General features: G+C 36.1%; 1 protein-coding gene across 2 annotated transcripts in view; it reads left to right on the top strand.

Moving 5' to 3' along the window:
* The window catches only part of LOC143246626 (cell adhesion molecule Dscam1-like), a 158,893-nt gene that overhangs the window by 77,047 nt on the left and 60,340 nt on the right, over positions 1 to 21,506 (top strand). For both annotated transcript variants that reach the window (XM_076493665.1, XM_076493664.1), the window contains exons 3-4: positions 3,375 to 3,533; positions 21,238 to 21,387. In XM_076493665.1, the coding sequence (XP_076349780.1) occupies positions 3,375 to 3,533; positions 21,238 to 21,387 (309 nt within the window). The remainder of the gene's footprint in view (positions 1 to 3,374; positions 3,534 to 21,237; positions 21,388 to 21,506) is intronic.

The following is a 21,506-nucleotide window of genomic DNA, read 5'->3' as shown; positions in this document are numbered from 1 at the left end:
ACATTATTGTTTCCATGACAACGAATGATCATGTTTCTTTACACAAATGAAATTAATGAGAACTTTATTTAAGCAAAATTAATTTTCTAACAGTTTCGTATGACTTGTTTTTATGTAATTAGTTAAGATATGTTATTGTTTTTAAGGTGTATATTTCACTCAGTGTGTTACGTTATATTTTGTCTTACTTCGACATATATATGTTATCGGTTATTCACCTGAATCCAACAAGCAAAAAAATGACTTTTCTGCTGTAAAAAACTAGAACAGCAGTCAGTGTTCGTTAAGGATTAATAGATAACTGTTTTATTATGGGCTTTTTGTGATTACAATAAAAGCAATTATTCCGTTCGTAAATGTTATTACTATATAACTTCACACTAATATTGGTTATCTATTATTGTCTGTATTTTTTCTAAGCTCGTCTGTCTCTTTGATCTTTAGGCCCATGACAAATAATGTTTTACCATGGGACTTTGTCCCGACATACTCCCTGTTTGTCAGCTTATATCACAATGTGTTTTCCATTGTATTTTTCTACCTCTGACCTTAATGGTGAAAGGTATCCAGTGGAAATTGCTAGGCCTTATCGGTCTTTTCTAATAATTTTCCACAATAGTTTGTTTGAATTAAAGCCATTTGATTATTAAAAACTAAACCACGTGACTCTTAGCAAGGTGTCTTCGGGTTAGGGGGATCCAGTGTTCTCGGATCGAGACCACAGTTCTTCGGGTTAGGGGGATCCAGTGTTCTCGGATCGAGACCACAGTGGAACTGCCAAACACGTTCTTCATTAGGGATCCAGTGTTCTCGGATCGAGACCAGAGTTCTTCGGGTTAAGTGTTCTCGGATCGACCACAGTTCTTCGGGTTAGGATCCAGTGTTCTCGGACGAGACCACAGTTCTTCGTTAGGGGATCCAGTGTTCCGGATCGAGACCACAGTTCTTCGGGTGACCAGTGGTGAGACCACAGCTTCGCGTTAGGGATCCAGTGTTACGGATCGGACCACAGTTCTTCGGGTTAGGGATCCAGTGCTGGTGCTACCGTTTCCAGTTACCGGCTTTTCGGGTTAGGCCAGTGTGCTCGGTTCGTTACCGACTTCTTCGGGTTAGGGATCCAGTGTTCTGGTCGCCACCGTTCTTCGTTACCAGTGTTCTCGGATCGGCTGGTCCAGCTCGGACCGTTCTTCGTTAGGGGCTCCAGTGTTCTCGGATCGAGACCACAGTTCTTCGGGTTAGGGGGATCCAGTGTTCTCGGATCGAGACCACAGTTCTTCGTTACCGTGTTTTCGAGACCACAGTGGAACTGCCAAACACGTTTCATGCACCAGCTGTGGACGTATTTAATGAGAATGACGGCTTCAGGTGGCTGGTGCTACCGTTTCGTTACCGGCTTTAGGTGGCTGGTGCTACCGTTTCGTTACCGGCTTTAGGTGGCTGGTGCTACCGTTTCGTTACCGGCTTTAGGTGGCTGGTGCTACCGTTTCGTTACCGGCTTTAGGTGGCTGGTGCTACCGTTTCGTTACCGGCTTTAGGTGGCTGGTGCTACCGTTTCGTTACCGGCTTCAGGTGGCTGGTGCTACCGTTTCGTTACCGGCTTTAGGTGGCTGGTGCTACCGTTTCGTTACCGGCTTTAGGTGGCTGGTGCTACCGTTTCGTTACCGGCTTTAGGTGGCTGGTGCTACCGTTTCGTTACCGGCTTTAGGTGGCTGGTGCTACCGTTTCGTTACCGGCTTTAGGTGGCTGGTGCTACCGTTTCGTTACCGACTTCAGGTGGCTGGTGCTACCGTTTCGTTACCGGCTTTAGGTGGCTGGTGCTACCGTTTCGTTACCGGCTTTAGGTGGCTGGTGCTACCATCTCGTTACCGGCTTTAGCTGGCTGGTGCTACCGTTTCGTTACTTCATCACAAAACTCGGTTGTCTTTCAGGAAAGAACGAAAACGTTTATTATAAAGATGGTTGTAAACTAGAACTGCAATCAATTTTCATCCTGAATGCTTAGCCACTTGCGCGTGAGGTTCGTTTATAAAGTGTGAAGTGTGTTCAACACTAGCACGTCTTGAACCTTGGATCCCTCGATTCACAGCCACCACAGATTTCGCACAAACAGTTCGTTGCAAATATAAAAGCTGTTTAGATTCCCGATTTTCGTGGAGAACTTTAAATGAAATGAAACATCTTTAAGACACAACTTTCGTTATATATATGGCTTTTCCTTCTGGAAATAGTTTGGAACATTGGAGAACCCGCACGGAGTTCACGAACTCCATACAGTAAAAGCAAGATGACCGTAGAAGCCTTAAACAGAAAACACGAGCACCAGTGAAAAATAAAACTTGAGCTTCTTATCCGAGCACGTTCAAGAGAACTTGTTAGTAGCGACATTTAATACGGATCAAGATGTTGTTTTTTGGCCGCTTTGTAACTGTAAGTTCGACAGAATACGTCTTAAGATACAAGTGCGTTTTAAATGTTTATTTGTTCAGAAAAATTTCGTAATTACACCTGATTCACGTGTTTCTTTGCTATTTCTAAAATATTTTTTTTCCAAACACGTTGTTGTCTCGTTAACGTTACGTGTCTGAAAGGAATTTTTTTTTAATTTCGCGCAAAGTTACTCGAGGGATATCTGCGCTAGTCGTCCCTAATTTAGCAGTGTAAGACTAGAGGGAAGGCAGCTAGTCATCACCACCCACCGCCAACTCTTGGGCTACTCTTTCACCAACGAATAGTGGGATTGACCGTCATGTTATAACGCCTCTACAGCTGAAAGGGCGAGCATGTTTGGTGTGAGGTGGATTCGAACCCGGGGCCCTCAGGATACGAGTTGCACGCCTTAACCCACCTGGCCATGCCGGGCACTGAAAGAAAATAATAAAAACTATATAAATGAATATGTTTTTTTAGATTTTATGTTTCCTTTTTAAACGCCCCCTCTAGCTGTAAATCCGAAGACATACAACGCTAAAATCAGGGGTTCGATCTCCCTTGGTGGGCTTAGAAGATAGCCCGATGTGGCTTTGCTATAAGAAAAGACACTCCTTTTTAAACAAAGCATTGAGAATGCAATATAGGTGTGTGAATTTTAAAAAAATAAAATTGTGTTATCCATACGAACGTGTACACTTTTCAACTTCCGAATGAAATAACAAAATTATATATTTTAAATTCAGTTGTTATTTGTTTACGTATGTGTGTGAAATGAAGTAAAGGATTTCATTCACAAAATATTAAAAAATAAAACAATTAGGTTTCTTGAAAGAGGTGTGTTAACTTGTAGCGCTCTCTGTTTTTACTCTAAAACCATATAATAATTCCTTGACAAAACGCTGTTTTTGGTGTGTTTTTTTATGTGTCATTTTTGTCCCCCCCAGCAATTCGACGATTCTATAAAGTGCAGGTGTTCGACGAGTTTGTCATTAAGGGGAATACGGCGGTGATGAGATGTCACGTGCCCTCGTTCGTTCGGGATTACGTCACTTTCACTTGGAAAAGAAATGATGGTGTGAAAATGACATCGACGGCTCTGCACGGTAGGTGCCGCTTTATACTGAATATTTAAGCCTCTGGCGTAAAGATATTATTCGGAGGTTTTACTCTAATGACAGTTTTTTTAAAGTAGATACTATATCCGATGTTTTGTTTGTTTGCTTGTTGTTGTTTTAATTAGTTACTCACTTTGGTTCAAGACGCTGTTGTGCCTTTTCAATTTTGAAATGCCACATTAATCACTCCTAGCCTCATTTTTATCTATCTATCTGGCAGTTTGTTTGTTTGTTTTAGGTATTCGCACACATATGTACAAGGGTTAACTGCGTCAGCCGTCCCTAATTTTGAACTGCTAGACAAAACGGAAAACAGCTAGTCAAAACACCCACCTCTGATTCTTGGACTACTCCAGTTTGACCAAACAGTGGGATTTGACCTTCGCTCTTATAACCCACCTACCGCCTCAAATGTAGACATGCCTGATATGAACTCTAATTTCGGCGTTCGACTCGCAATCTGCGGATCACGAGTTCGAATCTTTTCACTGAACAGGATCGCCTTTTTCAGCCTTGTGAGTGTTATAACGTTACGTTCAATCCTATTTTTCGTTGGTTAAAAAACAACCCCAAAGTTGGCGGTGGGTGTTCTTGAATAACTGCCTCCCCCTTAGTCTATCACTTCTAAATTAAGGACGGCTAGCGCAGGTATCCTTGAAGTAGATTTTCGCGAAATTCTAAAAGCGAAAAACAAACGGGATGCGAATCAGGAATCCTCGAACAACATCGAGTTTCCTTGCAAGAGAAATTTACTATTTCAAATGCTTTGCGGTTTCTTTATTTTTACCATAGCTATTACCTACGCAGGGGCCCGCTATGGCCAGGTTGTTAAAGAGCTTGACTCGTAATTTGAGGGTCACGGGTTCGAATCCTCGTCGCACCAAACATGCTCTAGAAAATATCCCACTTTTGTGGAAAGAGTATGTGAGTTGGCGGTGGACGATGTGACTAGCTGCCTTTCTTCTATTCTTACACTGCTAAATTAAGAAAGGACGTGTGCATTTCTATCTGTTGATTTTTATAATGTTGATTTTATTGGTTGAAAACTCTGATACAAATATTACCAATTTATTATTTTGGTGGAATGTGGCTCTGTATATTTGGCCTTTCTGTTTATACAATGTTGATATGTTGATATCACGTTTCACAGAGTTTACTTAAAATTATCTTACTTGATTCGGAAATAAATGATACACTATAATAGAACGGTATATTTCAACGTTGAACAGAAGTGGCCGGTTTAAGCTCCGTATATCTTTAACAAACAGTTTTCTTACCTTTGTTGTTATCACTGTGGCACTTTTTAGATTCTAATTCTCACTATGTAAGTTATTGGATCAATTTTTTATTACTTTTTGTTTGTTTTAGAATAAAACTGACTGACTATCAGACATCACAAATGTGAGGTTTCAGTTAGGAGCTAGTTAGTAATGGTTTATAAGTGCACCTATCAATTTGTGATTTATTTTTCTGACCCTTCAAGCTCAATATAATCGTATACACAGGGGTGTGGGGATAATGTATCAGCTTGTAACATCATGTCAATGTTTACAAACTGGAAGAAATTATCAGACGCAAGTTTCGTCTTCTCTCTTGTTGGGTTTCGTTCCCCTTACAAATCAAATATTTCTTTGTTTAATGGTGTCTGTTACATCCATGATTTTAGAGATTCAATTTTGTTTACAATAGTTTCTATCGTTGTCATGAACTTTACATATTGCATCTTCTTTTGTCAGTGATGTGTGACGTTCTTATACGTGTTAAATATCACGTTTCTTTGTCAGGGCCTGGCATGGCCGAGCGCGTAAGGCGTGCGACTCGTAATCCGAGGGTCGCGGGTTCGCGCCCGCGTCGCGCTAAACATGCTCACCCTCCCAGCCGTGGGGGCGTTATAATGTGACGGTCAATCCCACGATTCGTTGGTAAAAGAGTAGCCCAAGAGTTGGCGGTGGGTGGTGATGACTAGCTGCCTTCCCTCTAGTCTTACACTGCTAAATTAGGGACGGCTAGCACAGATAGCCCTCTAGTAGCTTTGTGCGAAATTCCAAAAACAAAAACAATTCTTTGTCAGTGACATCTAACGTTGAAATGCACACGTTGTTTCTTTCCATGTCATACCTCTAACATATAATATCTTCCTACGTTAATAGTATTTAATGTTATAATGCTGTGAACATATCTTCCTTTGTTAATAGTATTTGAAACTGTAATATGACGTTGTAGTGCATGTGGCATGTCGTCTTGTGTTAGTAGCATCTGGTGTTGTAATATATGTTGGATATTGTTTGGTAGTGATAACTCTGGTTACCATGAACACCACTTATTATGTCTCCCTTCGTTATTTTTGTGTGTCATTTATCTTATCAACGAATATCAAATTCATTCAGTATTTCACCACTTGATTAATATGTTTGTCTTGAAACTTATCGGATAGAAGTTTGACCCAATTCCTATGTTATTAAGATGAACTTTATTTTTATAGGATAATATATGGTTTTTCGCTTAATCGTTTGTTTTGGCTTTAGCTATATGGAATCTTTAACGTCAAATCATGAACCAGTGTTCATGACTAGAACTTTCTTTGAAGTACAGGAAACAATTTCAACGATATAAGACGAGATTTAGACTAGATTACTAATTGTTAAGTATGTTATAGTCGTGAATTAATTACCGCGTTAATTAACTTATTGGTCAGTTTGGTCGTCATTTCAGACTTGGAATTCCTCTTTCACTTCATTCGTGCCCTTTTGCATTTCTTCAGTCTTGTTAGAAATTTTCTTTGAATTTTCCAGAGTTCTTCGATCTTGTTTTCGGGCCCCGGCATGGCCAAGGTGGTTAAGACGTGCGACTGAGGGATCGCGGGTTCGCATCCCTGTCGTTCCAAACATGCTCGCCCTTTCAGCCGTGGGGGCATTATAATGTGACGGTCAATCCCACTATTCGTTGGTAAAAGAGTAGTCCAAGAGTTGGCGGTGGGGTGGCGATGACTAGATGCCTTCCCTCTAGTCTTACGCTGCTAAATTAGGGACGGCTAGCGCAGATAACCCTCGAGTAGCTTTGTGCGAAATTAAAAAAAACAAACAAACAGTCTTGCCTTCGATGAAACTGATTTTCGTTCTTCAAAATCATTTCTCTTTTTTGAAATTATTATCTTAAGTTCCTCTATCATTTTCTTTCGTATCTTTCCTCTTGACCATTGTTTAATTTTCTGTTTATTTCTCTTCGGTATTCTTTTAACGCTCAGTAACGATTCTCCAGACCTTCTGATTTTCTTTCTTTTTATATTTGTTCTTGTTTCGTAATTTCTATTGACCTTTCAACCTCATTTCAAACACGTTCAATCATACTTTCATTTTATTCTTGTTGAAACAATTCCACTTCTGACACCATTATTTGAATAGCTTCCATTGTTATGCGTGGTCTTTTAGGTTATTTGATTTTAAAAAATTACAACACAAAGTCCATTTCACCTAAAAATAAATTCACCATTTATGTCTTGAACTCAGAGTTCTGGAACCATCGCATTATTTAGAAATTAATAATTCTGTTAACCTCACAAATAACGCTAAATAGTCACTTTGTTAATTGTATCGTAAATACTATACGTCTATTACCTTCAGTAGTTTGTTAGAAAACGTTCTGAAAACTTACGAAACATACGTAAGAGACAAATCGACTAATAAACTTATTAACTTACTCTTCAATCTACTAACGTAAATAAAAGCAACGACACACCAATGAATCAATAATCAACTCTAAATTACATTGTAATCGTTTTCTGCACTTTACCGAAAATTACGGACTTTAAGAAACGCGTTCATTACTTGAAGTCAAAACTCTCTTTGCTAAAAACAATTCTACAAATTAAAAGTAAAAAACAACACTAATTTGAACGTCAGCTTTGTGCTCTGTTATTTTATCTGAGGTGACAGTTCGTTCTTCACCAGCTCATATGATTTTTTTAGGAGATAAAACTCTGAAGCTCAGATACCTTTCACGGATCACCAATAACATCATCCAGATTTTAAACGAGTCTACCAATTTTACGAGTGTGTTAGAGTTTTGTTTTTTTTTGCGACAGAAGATTAGGTTGAGAGAACAGAGTAGAGCTGATAAACTTTCTCACTTTCATGACTGTGCAATAATTTTAAACTCCTGTTTTTAGGTCGTTAAGGCACTCGTAATTCGAGGGTCTCGGGTTCGAATCCCCGTCCCACTAAACATGCTCGCCCTTTCAGGCGTGAGGTGTTATAACGTTACAGTCAATCCGCTATTCATTGGTAAAAGAGTAGCCCAAGAGTTAGCGGTGTGGTGGCGATGACTAGCTGCCTTCCCTTTAGTCTTACAATGCTGAATTAGGGATAGCTAGCGCAGATAGTCCTCGTATAGCTTTGCGCAAAGTTCAAAAACAAATAAATAATTCACTTATGGTTGGCCCCCCGTGGTCTTTGCGCTCACGCCGCTAGAAACCGGATTTCGATACCTGTGGTGGACAGAGTACAGAGAGCCCGTTATGTAGCTTTGTGCTTAAGTTCAAACAAACAAACACTTTTGGTTATTTCTTGTGCATTGTTGAAAATAATAGGACTAGTCTATAGCCAATTTAGACGAATACGTCTCTTTTGTAGGTGCTATTTACTGAAAACATAATGTGGGAATTGATATCCTGATAAACTCTTCTGAAAAATTGATAATTTTATCAGTCTTTAAAGACAATTATACTGTTTTTGTTTATATATCTCACATATCCAAGTGGCTCAGAATAATTCTGAAAGATTGCGACACTGAAAATTCTTGTTCGATACCCGCGGTTGGAAAAGCATGAACAGTCCATTGTGTAAATTTGTTTTTAATAATAAACAAGTAAAATACACCATTTTTGTGATAAATAATAATCATAACTAGCTTGATCACTTTGATACAAATGGAATATGTAGTAGTTTCATTTGCTGTAAAAAACGCGAACATCTATGAATCTATTCGCTGTGAATATTTTCTACTCTTGTTTGCTACAACAGAAGTATGAATATCTGTGTGTAATATTTTACACGAACGACTGATGTTATTGACTCTGTTCGGGCATTTCAAGCAAAAGAAACCATGAGAGTCTACGGTTACAAACCTAGACAGAAGATAAAAGAATCAAAAAAAGAATTGTTATTAATACTTTTAGAGTTTTTGTCAGGGTGTTGTCAATTTCGCCACTGGTCTAAGTACACGAGCACGTGTTTACAAGTCTGAATGTAATCGCAAGAAGCTTTGAATCGACAATGACTGGCACGTGCTGTTATCACGTGAATTTTCTTCCTTCTCTGAAGTAAGATTGTCTGAAGCTACGGTTTATTGGATTGCAAAGCTTCTGCCTGTGACGCAGATAAAAGTGATTTCCTTCAATCCTTCGACAGAAATGGTTTGATTGCCAATGGCAACGTAATGTTACATATGAAAAGATGCTTTTATTTTTGGTGGGGCTAACGGTTGGTTCAGCTGCTCGCTCAGACTGTCCTTGTCAAAGGTAAATCCACAAATGCCAAAGCTTACATTTGCGCTGTTGATACATCCAAAACACAGGTCGCTTTCAAACGAGTCAGTTAAGACACAGCCGTGAGTTTCTTTATCCAAAGATTTGGAAACATGTTTGTACTAGGTGGTTGAGAAAAAAATCCCACAAACAAACTGTACTTTATGATCTACCGAAGTTTTTTTTGCAGAAAGGTAACACAAACGTGTAAAGCAGTTTTATCTTGCAAAGTTGTAGTTCGATAATCGAGCAATATTTAAATTTTGAAACAATGCTTATTTATAATAAATTTCCAAACACAGTCGAAAGACCTGCAAGATTAGTTTGTTCGTTGTTTGTTTTGTTTTTGAATTTTGCGCAAAGCTACTCGAGGGCTATCTGCGCTAGCCTTCGCTAATTTAGCAGTGTAAGACTAGAGGGAAGGCAGCTAGTCATCACCACCCACCGCCAACTCTTGGGCTACTCTTTTACCAACGAATAGTGGGATTGACCGTTACATTATAACGCTCTTACGGCTGAAAGTGCGAGCATATTTGGTGCGACCGGGATTCGAACCCGTGACCCTCGGATTACGAGTCGAACGCCTTAACCTACCTGGCCGTGGCGGGCCTAGCAAGATTAGTACAAGAATCAGAAAATAATTATTTCTAATATTAATTTCAACGTTAAATGAAATAAGACAAAGAGGACGTTGTTATAGTGTGTGTGCGTATCCATGTCACTTTTAACTTGGCTAGACGACAAACAGAAACAGCTCAGACCAAAATCCAACTATTGAAACTTAAAACAAACTATGCGAAACTCGCTACCATCTTTACCTTATTCATGACTTTGAAAGTTAAAAAGAATATTTTTTAGAACATTTGCATTCAGCTACACAAGCGATATGTTCGAATAACCATCGTTAATTTGAAACTGATGACTAAAGGAAAGAATGACAGTTGTCCACCAGCACCCACCTCCAACTGTTGGACTACTCCTGTTTGATTGAATAAATAGATTTCAGTGGCATTCTTGTAAAGCAACATGTGCCCCAAAGGGCGGACCATGTTTCTGTGGCAACGATGGCAAACCATAGATTCACAGTACAGCTATCCTCTCCAGTTGCTCACCCCCAGTCTGTCTTAAATTAAACCTATAAGATCTAAGGTTATTCGTTAAATGCGAATGAAATTTAAAAGCAAAACACTAAACTGGGAACTGGATAAGTATCGCAGTATCACCTTCAGTTACAGTTACTGTAACATACTTACTTTTATGATTGTGTTGACTGTTAACTTTACGATACCGTTAACATTACACTTCGAAAGTAAATTGCGTGCCTGCGTTGTAAATTGTGATAAACGCCACACCATACTGTGATAGTTTTCAGAGCTGAAGTACGCAGCCTGTAATTACGTAACAAGGAAGCTAGATAGCATTTCCACGTTGCGTGATCTGGCAAAACGAATTCCCATAACAGATAAACACAAATTACTTAATTTAATATTGAACCAGGCGATGAAAGACAAATTATAACTAATGTGTAATGTTTAATATTTAATAGATGTTTTCTAACGTTTTTTAAAAATATTTTGTACGAAGAATGTAGCACGTTCCAGTAAAATAAAAGATTTAGCCGACCTCACAAGTCGTTTAACACTAAGTAAAGTGTGAACTGTGCGAAGTTAAGCAATATTTGTACCAAAAAATATGATAAACAAAACAATCCAAAAGGCTTTTATTTCCTTGTTTGTAGTTAGGCACAGATCTACACAAGGGGTTATCTGTGCTCTGCTCACCACTGGTATAGAATCCCGGTTTCTAGCGTTGTAAGACCCCAGAAATACCGCAGTGCCGCTAGGGAGAGTTCCAGAAGGGAAACTTAGAACCAAGTGATGTCTGCATCTTAAAATAATGCTTCTTTGTCTAAGCCTAACGCTAATAATTTATAAGACTCACAACTCTAATGGGAGCAACCCATGGTAATCAACCATTAAACCTTAGTAACATGCCATTCACTCTTGGGATGATATCACTGAACTTTGACACTTTACCATTCATCATTGGTATTCTACCATCCACCTTGAGTATCTTACCATTCGCCCTTGGTACTGTTCTTTGTCTTTCATCATTCATCCATGGTGCTCGACCTTCTACCTTTGACACTTTACCAGCTACTGTTGTTACTCTACTGACCATCTTTGGCACTTCACCATCCACTTCTCTTACTTTATCTTCCGAACGAATGTTCCGGACTCTTAAGCTGGGTTCAAATGGTTTATGTCTCGTTACCTCCCCCCCAAAAAAATAATAGCAATTCACGCTCTCCAGTTTGAGGCAGTGGATCTGACACTAATAGCACAATAATTGGAGTTGGTAAGCGTGGACTAGTTTCTATCTCTCTAGTTTATTACTCCAAAACTTTAGACGACTAACGCAGGTAACCATTCCGCAGTTTTGTGCGTAATTCAACAAATAAACAATGTTTTATCTTGCATCTGCGACTTATTCTGTCTTCCTACGATGGCAGAAAGAGGATTAAAAGCTATTTTGATATTTTATATAATGTATCTCCTTATAGTGGTACAAATACAACTATAATGAATTTTTAGTATATATCAAAAAGAGGATTAAAAGATATTTTGATATTTTATATAATGTATCTCCTTATAGTGGTACAAATACAACTATAATGAATTTTTAGTATATATCAAAAAGAGGATTAAAAGATATTTTGATATTTTATATAATGTATCTCCTTATAGTGGTACAAATACAACTATAATGAATTTTTAGTATATATCAAAAAGAGGATTAAAAGCTATTTTGATATTTTATATAATGTATCTCCTTATAGTGGTACAAATACAACTATAATGAATTTTTAGTATATATCAAAAAGAGGATTAAAAGATATTTTGATATTTTATATAATGTATCTCCTTATAGTGGCACAAATACAACTATAATGAATTTTTAGTATATATCAAAAAGAGGATTAAGAGATATTTTGATATTTTATATAATGTATCTCCTTATAGTGGTACAAATACAACTATAATGAATTTTTAGTGTATATCAGAAAGAGGATTAAAAGCTATTTTGATATTTTATATAATGTATCTCCTTACAGTGGTACAAATACAACTATAATGAATTTTTAGTATATATCAAAAAGAGGATTAAAAGATATTTTGATATTTTATATAATGTATCTCCTTATAGTGGTACAAATACAACTATAATGAATTTTAGTATATTCTGAAAAGAGGATTAAAAGATATTTTGATATTTTATATAATGTATCTCCTTATAGTGGTACAAATACAACTATAATGAATTTTTAGTATATATCAAAAAGAGGATTAAAAGATATTTTGATATTTTATATAATGTATCTCCTTATAGTGGTACAAATACAACTATAATGAATTTTTAGTATATATCAAAAAGAGGATTAAAAGATATTTTGATATTTTATATAATGTATCTCCTTATAGTGGTACAAATACAACTATAATGAATTTTAGTATATATCAAAAAGAGGATTAAAAGCTATTTTGATATTTTATATAATGTATCTCCTTATAGTGGTACAAATACAACTATAATGAATTTTTAGTATATTCTGAAAAAGAGGATTAAAAGATATTTTGATATTTTATATAATGTATCTCCTTATAGTGGCACAAATACAACTATAATGAATTTTTAGTATATATCAAAAAGAGGATTAAAAGATATTTTGATATTTTATATAATGTATCCCCTTATAGTGGTACAAATACAACTATAATGAATTTTTAGTATATATCAAAAAGAGGATTAAAAGATATTTTGATATTTTATATAACGTATCTCCTTATAGTGGTACAAATACAACTCTAATGAATTTTTAGTATATTCTCAAACCATTAGAACATATTTAAGAATTACAGGACTGATTTACCAATATTTCTTAGCAAGAAATCGACTATGAGATTTTTCGTAGCACAGGTGCACTTGGCATTGACTCTTTAACATCATAAAAATGAAGAATGCTGAAATCTTTATGTGAAATTTTCTAACCTGCTCTTGAAGCTGACAACTGTGATGAAATACGAATGGTCGAGTTTAAAAATCGCTCAGCAGTTAGAGAATCTTTCAGCAACTTCTGATCATCTCAAGTTTCACAACATGGTAGTAAACTACCAGGTTCTCATTTAGCTAGAGACACACTTCCATTTCCAAACCTTTCCCCTGTGATTGATTATGATGGGGTACTTTGATTTAGACATATCTGGTACTCTGTAATGTAATGCAGATATGTTAATGGCAGTTCATATGTCTAAAGTAAATGCAGTATTTTGAGCGCTACTTTTGGTTGTGTTTTTTAGTATTTTTTAAGTTTGTTTTTTTGAATTTTGCGCAAAGCTACACGAGGGCTGTCAGCGCTAGCCGTCCCTAATTTAGCAGTTGTAGACTAGAGGGAAGGCAGCTAGTCATTACCATCCACCGACAACTCTTGGGCTACTCTTATACCAACGAATAGTAGAATTGACCGTCACATTATAACACTTCCACGGCTGAAAGGGCGAGCACGTTTGGTGCGAAGGGAATTCGAACCCGCCACCCTCAGATTACAAGTCGAACTCTTTAACCCACATGGCCATGCAGGGGCTTTTTTCTTTTTAGAGAAAGAGAAAAATATAGGTTTGTAATTACCGTTTTTGAACTAAGCTTTTACAATTTAAATACTAAAAGAAAATCCAACTTTGTGTATTAAAATTTACGAAACGAAACTCCAGAAGTAACTGATGATAATTTTGTTTTCCAGTTTTGGGAGAGAAGGAACCATTTACCAGGTTGGGAAACAAAATGTTTGAATTTTACACCCTTAAATTGACCAAAGATAATTGTTTACTAGCAGCGTTTTTTTGGAAAAGTGAACTAGACTTTTATTATCATTGGATATTTCTTAGAGTGGTTGGGAGCGCTTTAGCTTGAGTTTTCATCTTTAAATTGCAATCATGTATTCAAAAAATATTAATATATATTATTAATAATTAGCAGAGGTTAATATTAGCAATATATCCCCATAGTAATTCAACCGTAAAGAGGACATGTATCCACGAAAATTATATAAATATCCAATAATCCAATGGATGAATATGCATCTGGGATCCCATAATTTTCTAACCCAATTTATTCAAGTAAACAACATAAAGGGGTAAACACAAAACCAAATAGAGGAATAATTCATGAACATAATACGACACTCTGAGATTTCACTTAAAACACTGTTTGCTGTTTGATATATGTTTTATTTATTGTGTTATTCCAATGAACGAATGTGAGGAATTGACACTGTTAATGTTGAGATACTTATAAACTGGCCATTATTGACACTGTTAATGTTGAGATACTTATAAACTGGTCATTATTGACACAGTTAATGTTGAGATACTTATAAACTGGTCATAATTGACACTGTTAATGTTGAGATACTTATAAACTGGTCATTATTGACACAGTTAATGTTGAGATACTTATTAACTGGCCATAATTGACACAGTTAATGTTGAGATATCTCTCAACTGGTCATGACTGACACAGTTAATGTTGAGATACTTATAAATTGGTCATTATTGACACAGTTAATGTTGAGATACTTCTAAACTGGTCATTATTGACACAGTTAATGTTGAGTTACTTATAAACTGGTCATTATTGGCACAGTTAATGTTGAGATACTTATAAACTGGTCATTATTGGCACAGTTAATGTTGAGATACTTATAAACTGGTCATTATTGGCACAGTTAATGTTGAGATACTTATAAACTGGTCATTATTGACACAGTTAATGTTGAGATACTTCTAAACTGGTCATAATTGACACAGTTATTGTTGAGATACTTATAAACTGATCATAATTGACACTGTTATTGTTGAGATACTTATAAACTGGTCATAATTGACACAGTTAATGATGAGATACTTATAAACTGGTCATTATTGACACAGTTAATGTTGAGATACTTCTAAATTGGTCATTATTGACACAGTTAATGTTGAGATACTTCTAAATTGATCATTATTGGCACAGTTAATGTTGAGATACTTATAAACTGGTCATTATTGGCACAGTTAATGTTGAGATACTTATAAACTGGTCATTATTGACACAGTTAATGTTGAGATACTTATAAACTGGTCATAATTGACACTGTTAATGTTGAGATACTTATAAACTGGTCATTATTGATACAGTTAATGTTGAGATACTTATAAACTGGTCATTATTGATACAGTTAATGTTGAGATACTTCTAAATTGGTCATTATTGACACAGTTAATGTTGAGATACTTATAAACTGGTCATTATTGGCACAGTTAATGTTGAGATACTTATAAACTGGTCATTATTGACACAGTTAATATTGAGATACTTATAAACTGGTCATAATTGACACAGTTAATGTTGAGATACTTATAAACTGGTCATTATTGACACAGTTAATGTTGAAATACTTATAAACTGGTCATAATTGACACAGTTAATGATGAGATACTTATAAACTGGTCATTATTGACACAGTTAATGTTGAGATACTTATAAACTGGTCATTATTGGCACAGTTAATGTTGAGATACTTCTAAACTGGTCATTATTGACACAGTTAATGTTGAGATACTTCTAAACTGGTCATAATTGACACTGTTAATGTTGAGATACTTCTAAACTGGTCATAATTGACACAGTTAATGATGAGATACTTATAAACTGGTCATTATTGACACAGTTAATGTTGATATACTTATAAACTGGTCATTATTGGCACAGTTAATGATGAGATACTTATAAACTGGTCATTATTGACACAGTTAATGTTGAGATACTTATAAACTGGTCATTATTGGCACAGTTAATGTTGAGATACTTCTAAACTGGTCATTATTGACACAGTTAATGTTGAGATACTTCTAAACTGGTCATAATTGACACTGTTAATGTTGAGATACTTCTAAACTGGTCATAATTGACACAGTTAATGTTGAGATACTTCTAAACTGGTCATTATTGACACAGTTAATGTTGAGATACTTCTAAACTGGTCATAATTGACACTGTTAATGTTGAGATACTTCTAAACTGGTCATAATTGACACAGTTAATGATGAGATACTTATAAACTGGTCATTATTGACACTGTTAATGTTGAGTTACTTCTAAACTTGTCATTATTGACACAGTTAATGTTGAGATACTTATAAACTGGTCATAATTGACACTGTTAATGTTGAGATACTTATAAACTGTCATTATTGATACAGTTAATGTTGAGATACTTATAAACTGGTCATTATTGATACAGTTAATGTTGAGATACTTCTAAATTGGTCATTATCGACACAGTTAATGTTACGATACTTATAAACTGGTCATAATTGACACAGGTAATGTTGAGATACTTATAAACTGGTCACTACAGACACTGTTAATGTTAAGATACTTATAAACTGGTCATAATTGACACAGTTAATGTTGAGATACTTATAAACTGGTCACTACAGACACTGTTAATGTTAAGATACTTATAAACTGGTCACTACAGTATCCATGTTGTTATTTGTTTAAAATGTTGTTGTTCACACTGTCTTATTTTAAGTTGTATTTAACAATGTGGTGTCTGTTTTGTTTTTACATGAGAGATGTGTGGTCTTACACATCTAATTATACTCTCTTATTTCCATGTTTAGACAAACTAACACAAATTATAATAATAACTCAAATCATTTTTTTTACTAATTAATTTGAAGAAGTTGCACGTACTGAAACTCCACTACATAAGACATGTTTAGCTTGGTTTGCTTTCTTTTCGAGCTAAGGTTTAAATACATCCAAGGTGAGCCAGCGGTAAGTTGATGGACTTACAAAACTAACACTTTGGGTTTCACTTCCCTGCGTTAGACAGAACGGATATAGCCAGTTGTACAACTTTGATCCAAAAAAATATCAACATATATTTGGTGTTATAAGAAATGTAAAAATGCAAGACAAGTATAATGCTAGACAACTGTTTTCAACCTAACCTACACTTGGTTAGCTATTTGGTCAGGCTAAAAATATCAAAGTAGACTGAATAGAAGAACTGACTGTCACAACTATAATACCCCCACAACTGAAAGTGCGAAGCATGTGTTGAGCATCTTTATGCCTTCGGATAAGCAACTTGACATGTTTACCATGCCGCTTATCCTCAACACTGAAAGTTAGACAACTTCTGTGAATTTTTATCACATGACCTGATTCGATAATTCTGTTCTTGGCCCGGCAAGATTAGGTGGGTTAAGGCGTGCGACTCGTAATCTGAGGGTCACGGGTTCGTATCCCCATCGGACCAAACATGCTCGCCTTTTCAGCCGTGGGGACGTTATAATTGACGGTCAATCCCACTATTCGTTAGTAAAAGAGTAGCCCAAGAGTTGGCGGTGGGAGGTGATGATTAGCTGCCTTCCCTCTAGTTTTACACTGCTAAATTAAGGACGGCTAGCGCAGAGAGCCCTCAAGTATCTTTGCGCGAAATTCAAAAGCAAACAAACAAACAAATTCTGTTCTTGTAAATAAAGGTTAGATTCTCTCATCTTTTGTATAACGCGGTTCACCTCCCATTTTTATGTATTTAAAACTCAATAACTATTTAAGTTTGTTTCGAATTAAGTACGAAGCTACACAGTGTGCTCTGTCATCTTTTAACTTTCCAATAGATTGCTTTGAATTTCGCCCAAAGGTACACGAAGTCTATCTGCTCTAGCCATTCTTAATTTAACAGTATAAGACTAGATGGAAGATAGATCACCGACAACTCTTGGGCTACTATTTTACCAAATAATGTTGGGGTTGACCATTACATTATAATACCCCCACGGCTGAAAGGGCCAGCATGTTTTTTTTGGACGGGATTCGATCCCACAACACTCAGATTGCGAGTAGAGCCCCATGGCCATGCCGGGCCAAACTATTTTTCATTTTCAAAGTATTCTACTTTATTGCAATATCCTCATATCGGTACTTTTGACCACTCACTCTTGTGTTGCCTAAATTTACATATTAAATGTAAGATATCGCTGCTTGCCTCTTCTGAGAAATATTGTCTTGGATAGATGGCAGATAGTGTGTGCGGGTGTTTTTTTTAGCAAAGCCACATTGGGCTATCTGCTGAGCCCACCGAGGGGAATCGAACCCCTGATTTTAGCGTTGTAAATCCGTAGAATTACCGCTGTACTAGCGGAGGGCCTAGATAGCAGATATTTTATTCTGTTGTTGGTTTTGGCACCAATTATTTTGTTCGCTCCTTAATGTCGCTTATTTCTTTTCTGGTTTTATAATATTTTGAAAAGATTTAAAATTCCAGAAGTTTAGTATGTTTTAGTGTAATGCTGTTCTATGCACGAACAACGATTATAAGTAAATGCTTTAGTAGAGACAGTTTCTATGCCTTGTTTCGGATCTTCTGTGCATTAGTTTCATAATCCTTTAGGTTCGCCGCTTTTAGCTAGAAAATACGAAATTGCAATTTTGGTAAGAAGAAGAGATTGAAGTTAAACGTAATGGGTTTTTTTACTCAGATAGAAGCTTTTACTATTACAAGTTTTCACCGTATGTTAGATATATACACAGTGTTTTTGTAAAAGGAAAGGTTGGTGTTAAACTCAATGGGTCTTTTTTAATCAAATAGAAGCTATTACTATCATTAGTTTTACCTGATGTTAGATGGATACACAGTGTTTTGTAAAAGGAAAGGTTGGTGTTAAACTTAATGGGTTTTTTTAATCAAATAGAAGCTATTATTATCATTAGTTTTACCTAATGTTAGATGGATACACAGTGTTTCTATAAAAGGAAAAGTTGGTGTTAAACTTAATAGGTCTTTTTTAATCAAATAGAAGCTATTAGTATTATTAGTTTTACCTGATGTTAGATGGATACACAGTGTTTCTATAAAAGGAAAAGTTGGTGTTAAACTTAATAGGTCTTTTTTAATCAAATACAAACTATTACTATCATTAGTTTTATCTGATGTTAGATGAATACACATTGCTTTTGTAAAAGGAGAGATTGGTGTTAAACTTAATAGGTCTTTTTTAATCAAATAGAAGTTATTACTATCATTAGCTTTATCTGATGTTAGATGGATACACAGTGATTTTGTAAAATGAAAGGTTGGTGTGAAACTTAATGGAGTTTTTATTCGAATGGAGTTTCTTGCTATTACTAACTTTACCCGAACTACTGTATTTGTTGTACCGCTGCCAGTTTCGATCAGTCCAAAACTACTTATTTGTTGTATCGCAGTCGGTTTCGATCAGTCCAAAACTACTGTATTTGTTGTATCGCAGTCGGTTTAGATTAGTACAAAATTACTGTATTTGTTGTACCGCTGCCAGTTTCGATCAGTCCAAAACTACTTATTTGTTGTATCGCAGTCGGTTTCGATCAGTCCAAAACTACTGTATTTGTTGTATCGCAGTCGGTTTCGATTAGTCTAAAATTACTGTACTTGTTGTATTGCTGCCAGTTTCGATCAGTCCAAAATTACTGTATTTGTTGTATCGAAGTCGGTTTCGATCAATCCAAAACTACTGTATTTGTTGTATCGAAGTCGGTTTCGATCAATCCAGAACTACTGTATTTGTTGTATCGAAGTCGGTTTCGATTAGTCTAAAATTACTGTACTTGTTGTATCGCTGCCAGTTTCGATCAGTCCAAAACTACTGTATTTGTTGTATCGAAGTCGGTTTCGATCAATCCAGAACTACTGTATTTGTTGTATCGAAGTCGGTTTCGATTAGTCTAAAATTACTGTACTTGTTGTATCGCTGCCAGTTTCGATCAGTCCAAAATTACTGTATTTGTTGTATCGCAGTCGATTTCGATCAATCCAGAACTACTGTTTATGTTGTATCATAGCCTGTCTGAAGAGCTCTGGAGTGAGCGAAATGCTTCGTCGACAATGACCTCACCAATATTAAAATACTACCATTGTTATACAATATTTTAATTCGTAAAAATCCTTAATTGTTAATTTGTTAACAATAAATAACACATTACTGTTTAAGTTTGAACGCTTTCTACATATGGCAGAACACGATTAGAATCGTATTTGTTGAGTGATTTATTGAACCCTATTGTAGGCTTTGAAGCGAACTAAACATTTTATATTATTTTCGAGCGAGAAGATACAACTTATAATAACTGTACACCTTCGCAAAATTAACAAATATGTTCTATAAGATAGCAGTAAAATGTTGCTGGAATGTTTATCGAACATTTTAACTAATCGTGTCTTTACATTATTGGTTGCTGTTCCTTCGTAGAGATGGATGGTAACAGCGTGAATCCATTCTGTAGACATTCTTCTCAGCAAACATTTGTTTTAATATAACTGACAAGACCGTAATACCAGTAGAAATACGGTTTGCGCTACTAATTGATATAAAAGAGCAAGATGTTATATCCTATATTACGCCACCGGTCTTCAAACTGTGTTCCATAAAAACCACAGGGTTCCGCGAAAGGTCACCAGGGGTTCCTCACAAAATTAACAGGTAATGGCGTTTTGGTTGTTGTTGTTTTCAGTTATTGAGTTTTATTACGTCAGGAACCAATTTTTTTTTTAAATCAGTTTCTATTTAGTATAATAGTTTCATATATTTATTTAAAACGTTACATTAACAATATTGTTACGAGTTTAATCATTTCTATCTAGATCCGTTCGACTCGTAATCTGAGGGTCGCGGGTTCGAATCCTGTTCGCACCAAACGTGCTCGCCTTTTCAGCCGTGAGGGCGTTATAACGTGACGGTCAATCCCACTATTCGTTGGCAAAAGAGTAGCCCAAGAGTTGACGGTGGGTGGTGATGACTAGTTGCCTTCCCTCTAGTCTTACACTGCTAAATTAGGAACGGCTAGCGCAGATAGCCCTTGAGTAGATTTACTCGTAATTCAAAAAACAAACAAACCATCCAGATCACGCTTCAGGGATAGCGGGATTAAAACTGGGGTTTCGTGATGGAAGAAATGAGGTAAGAGGGTTAAATGTTTGAAGGTTTTAAAAACACCTGCTCTACATGATAAATTACATTTATAATTTGTAATTTTATTTCAAAGTTGTTTAAGTAACGCAGTTATTTTTTATATAACCAGGTGGCAGGTACAGCATTCTTCCGACAGGCAAGCTTTACATTAGGGGTGTGACAGCAAATGATGGAAGAGCTAGTTACCAGTGTGTTGCCCGTCATCGACTGACATCACAAGTAATGAGCAGTGACGCTAATGGCAGACTAATAGTGAGAGGTGAGAAATAAAACATAGATGTGTTAATCAGCCGTGTTAAACGTTATAGCATCTTAGGATGTAAAAATAAAATCTACAAAACAGCAAAGCATTTCTCGTCGTAAGATCTTAAAATAAAA

The sequence above is a fragment of the Tachypleus tridentatus genome, chromosome 3 (genome assembly GCF_004210375.1).
Source record: "Tachypleus tridentatus isolate NWPU-2018 chromosome 3, ASM421037v1, whole genome shotgun sequence".
NCBI lineage: Eukaryota > Metazoa > Arthropoda > Merostomata > Xiphosura > Limulidae > Tachypleus > Tachypleus tridentatus.
Note: the sequence above shows the minus strand (reverse complement) of the source record. Positions and strands in the feature narration are given on the sequence as shown.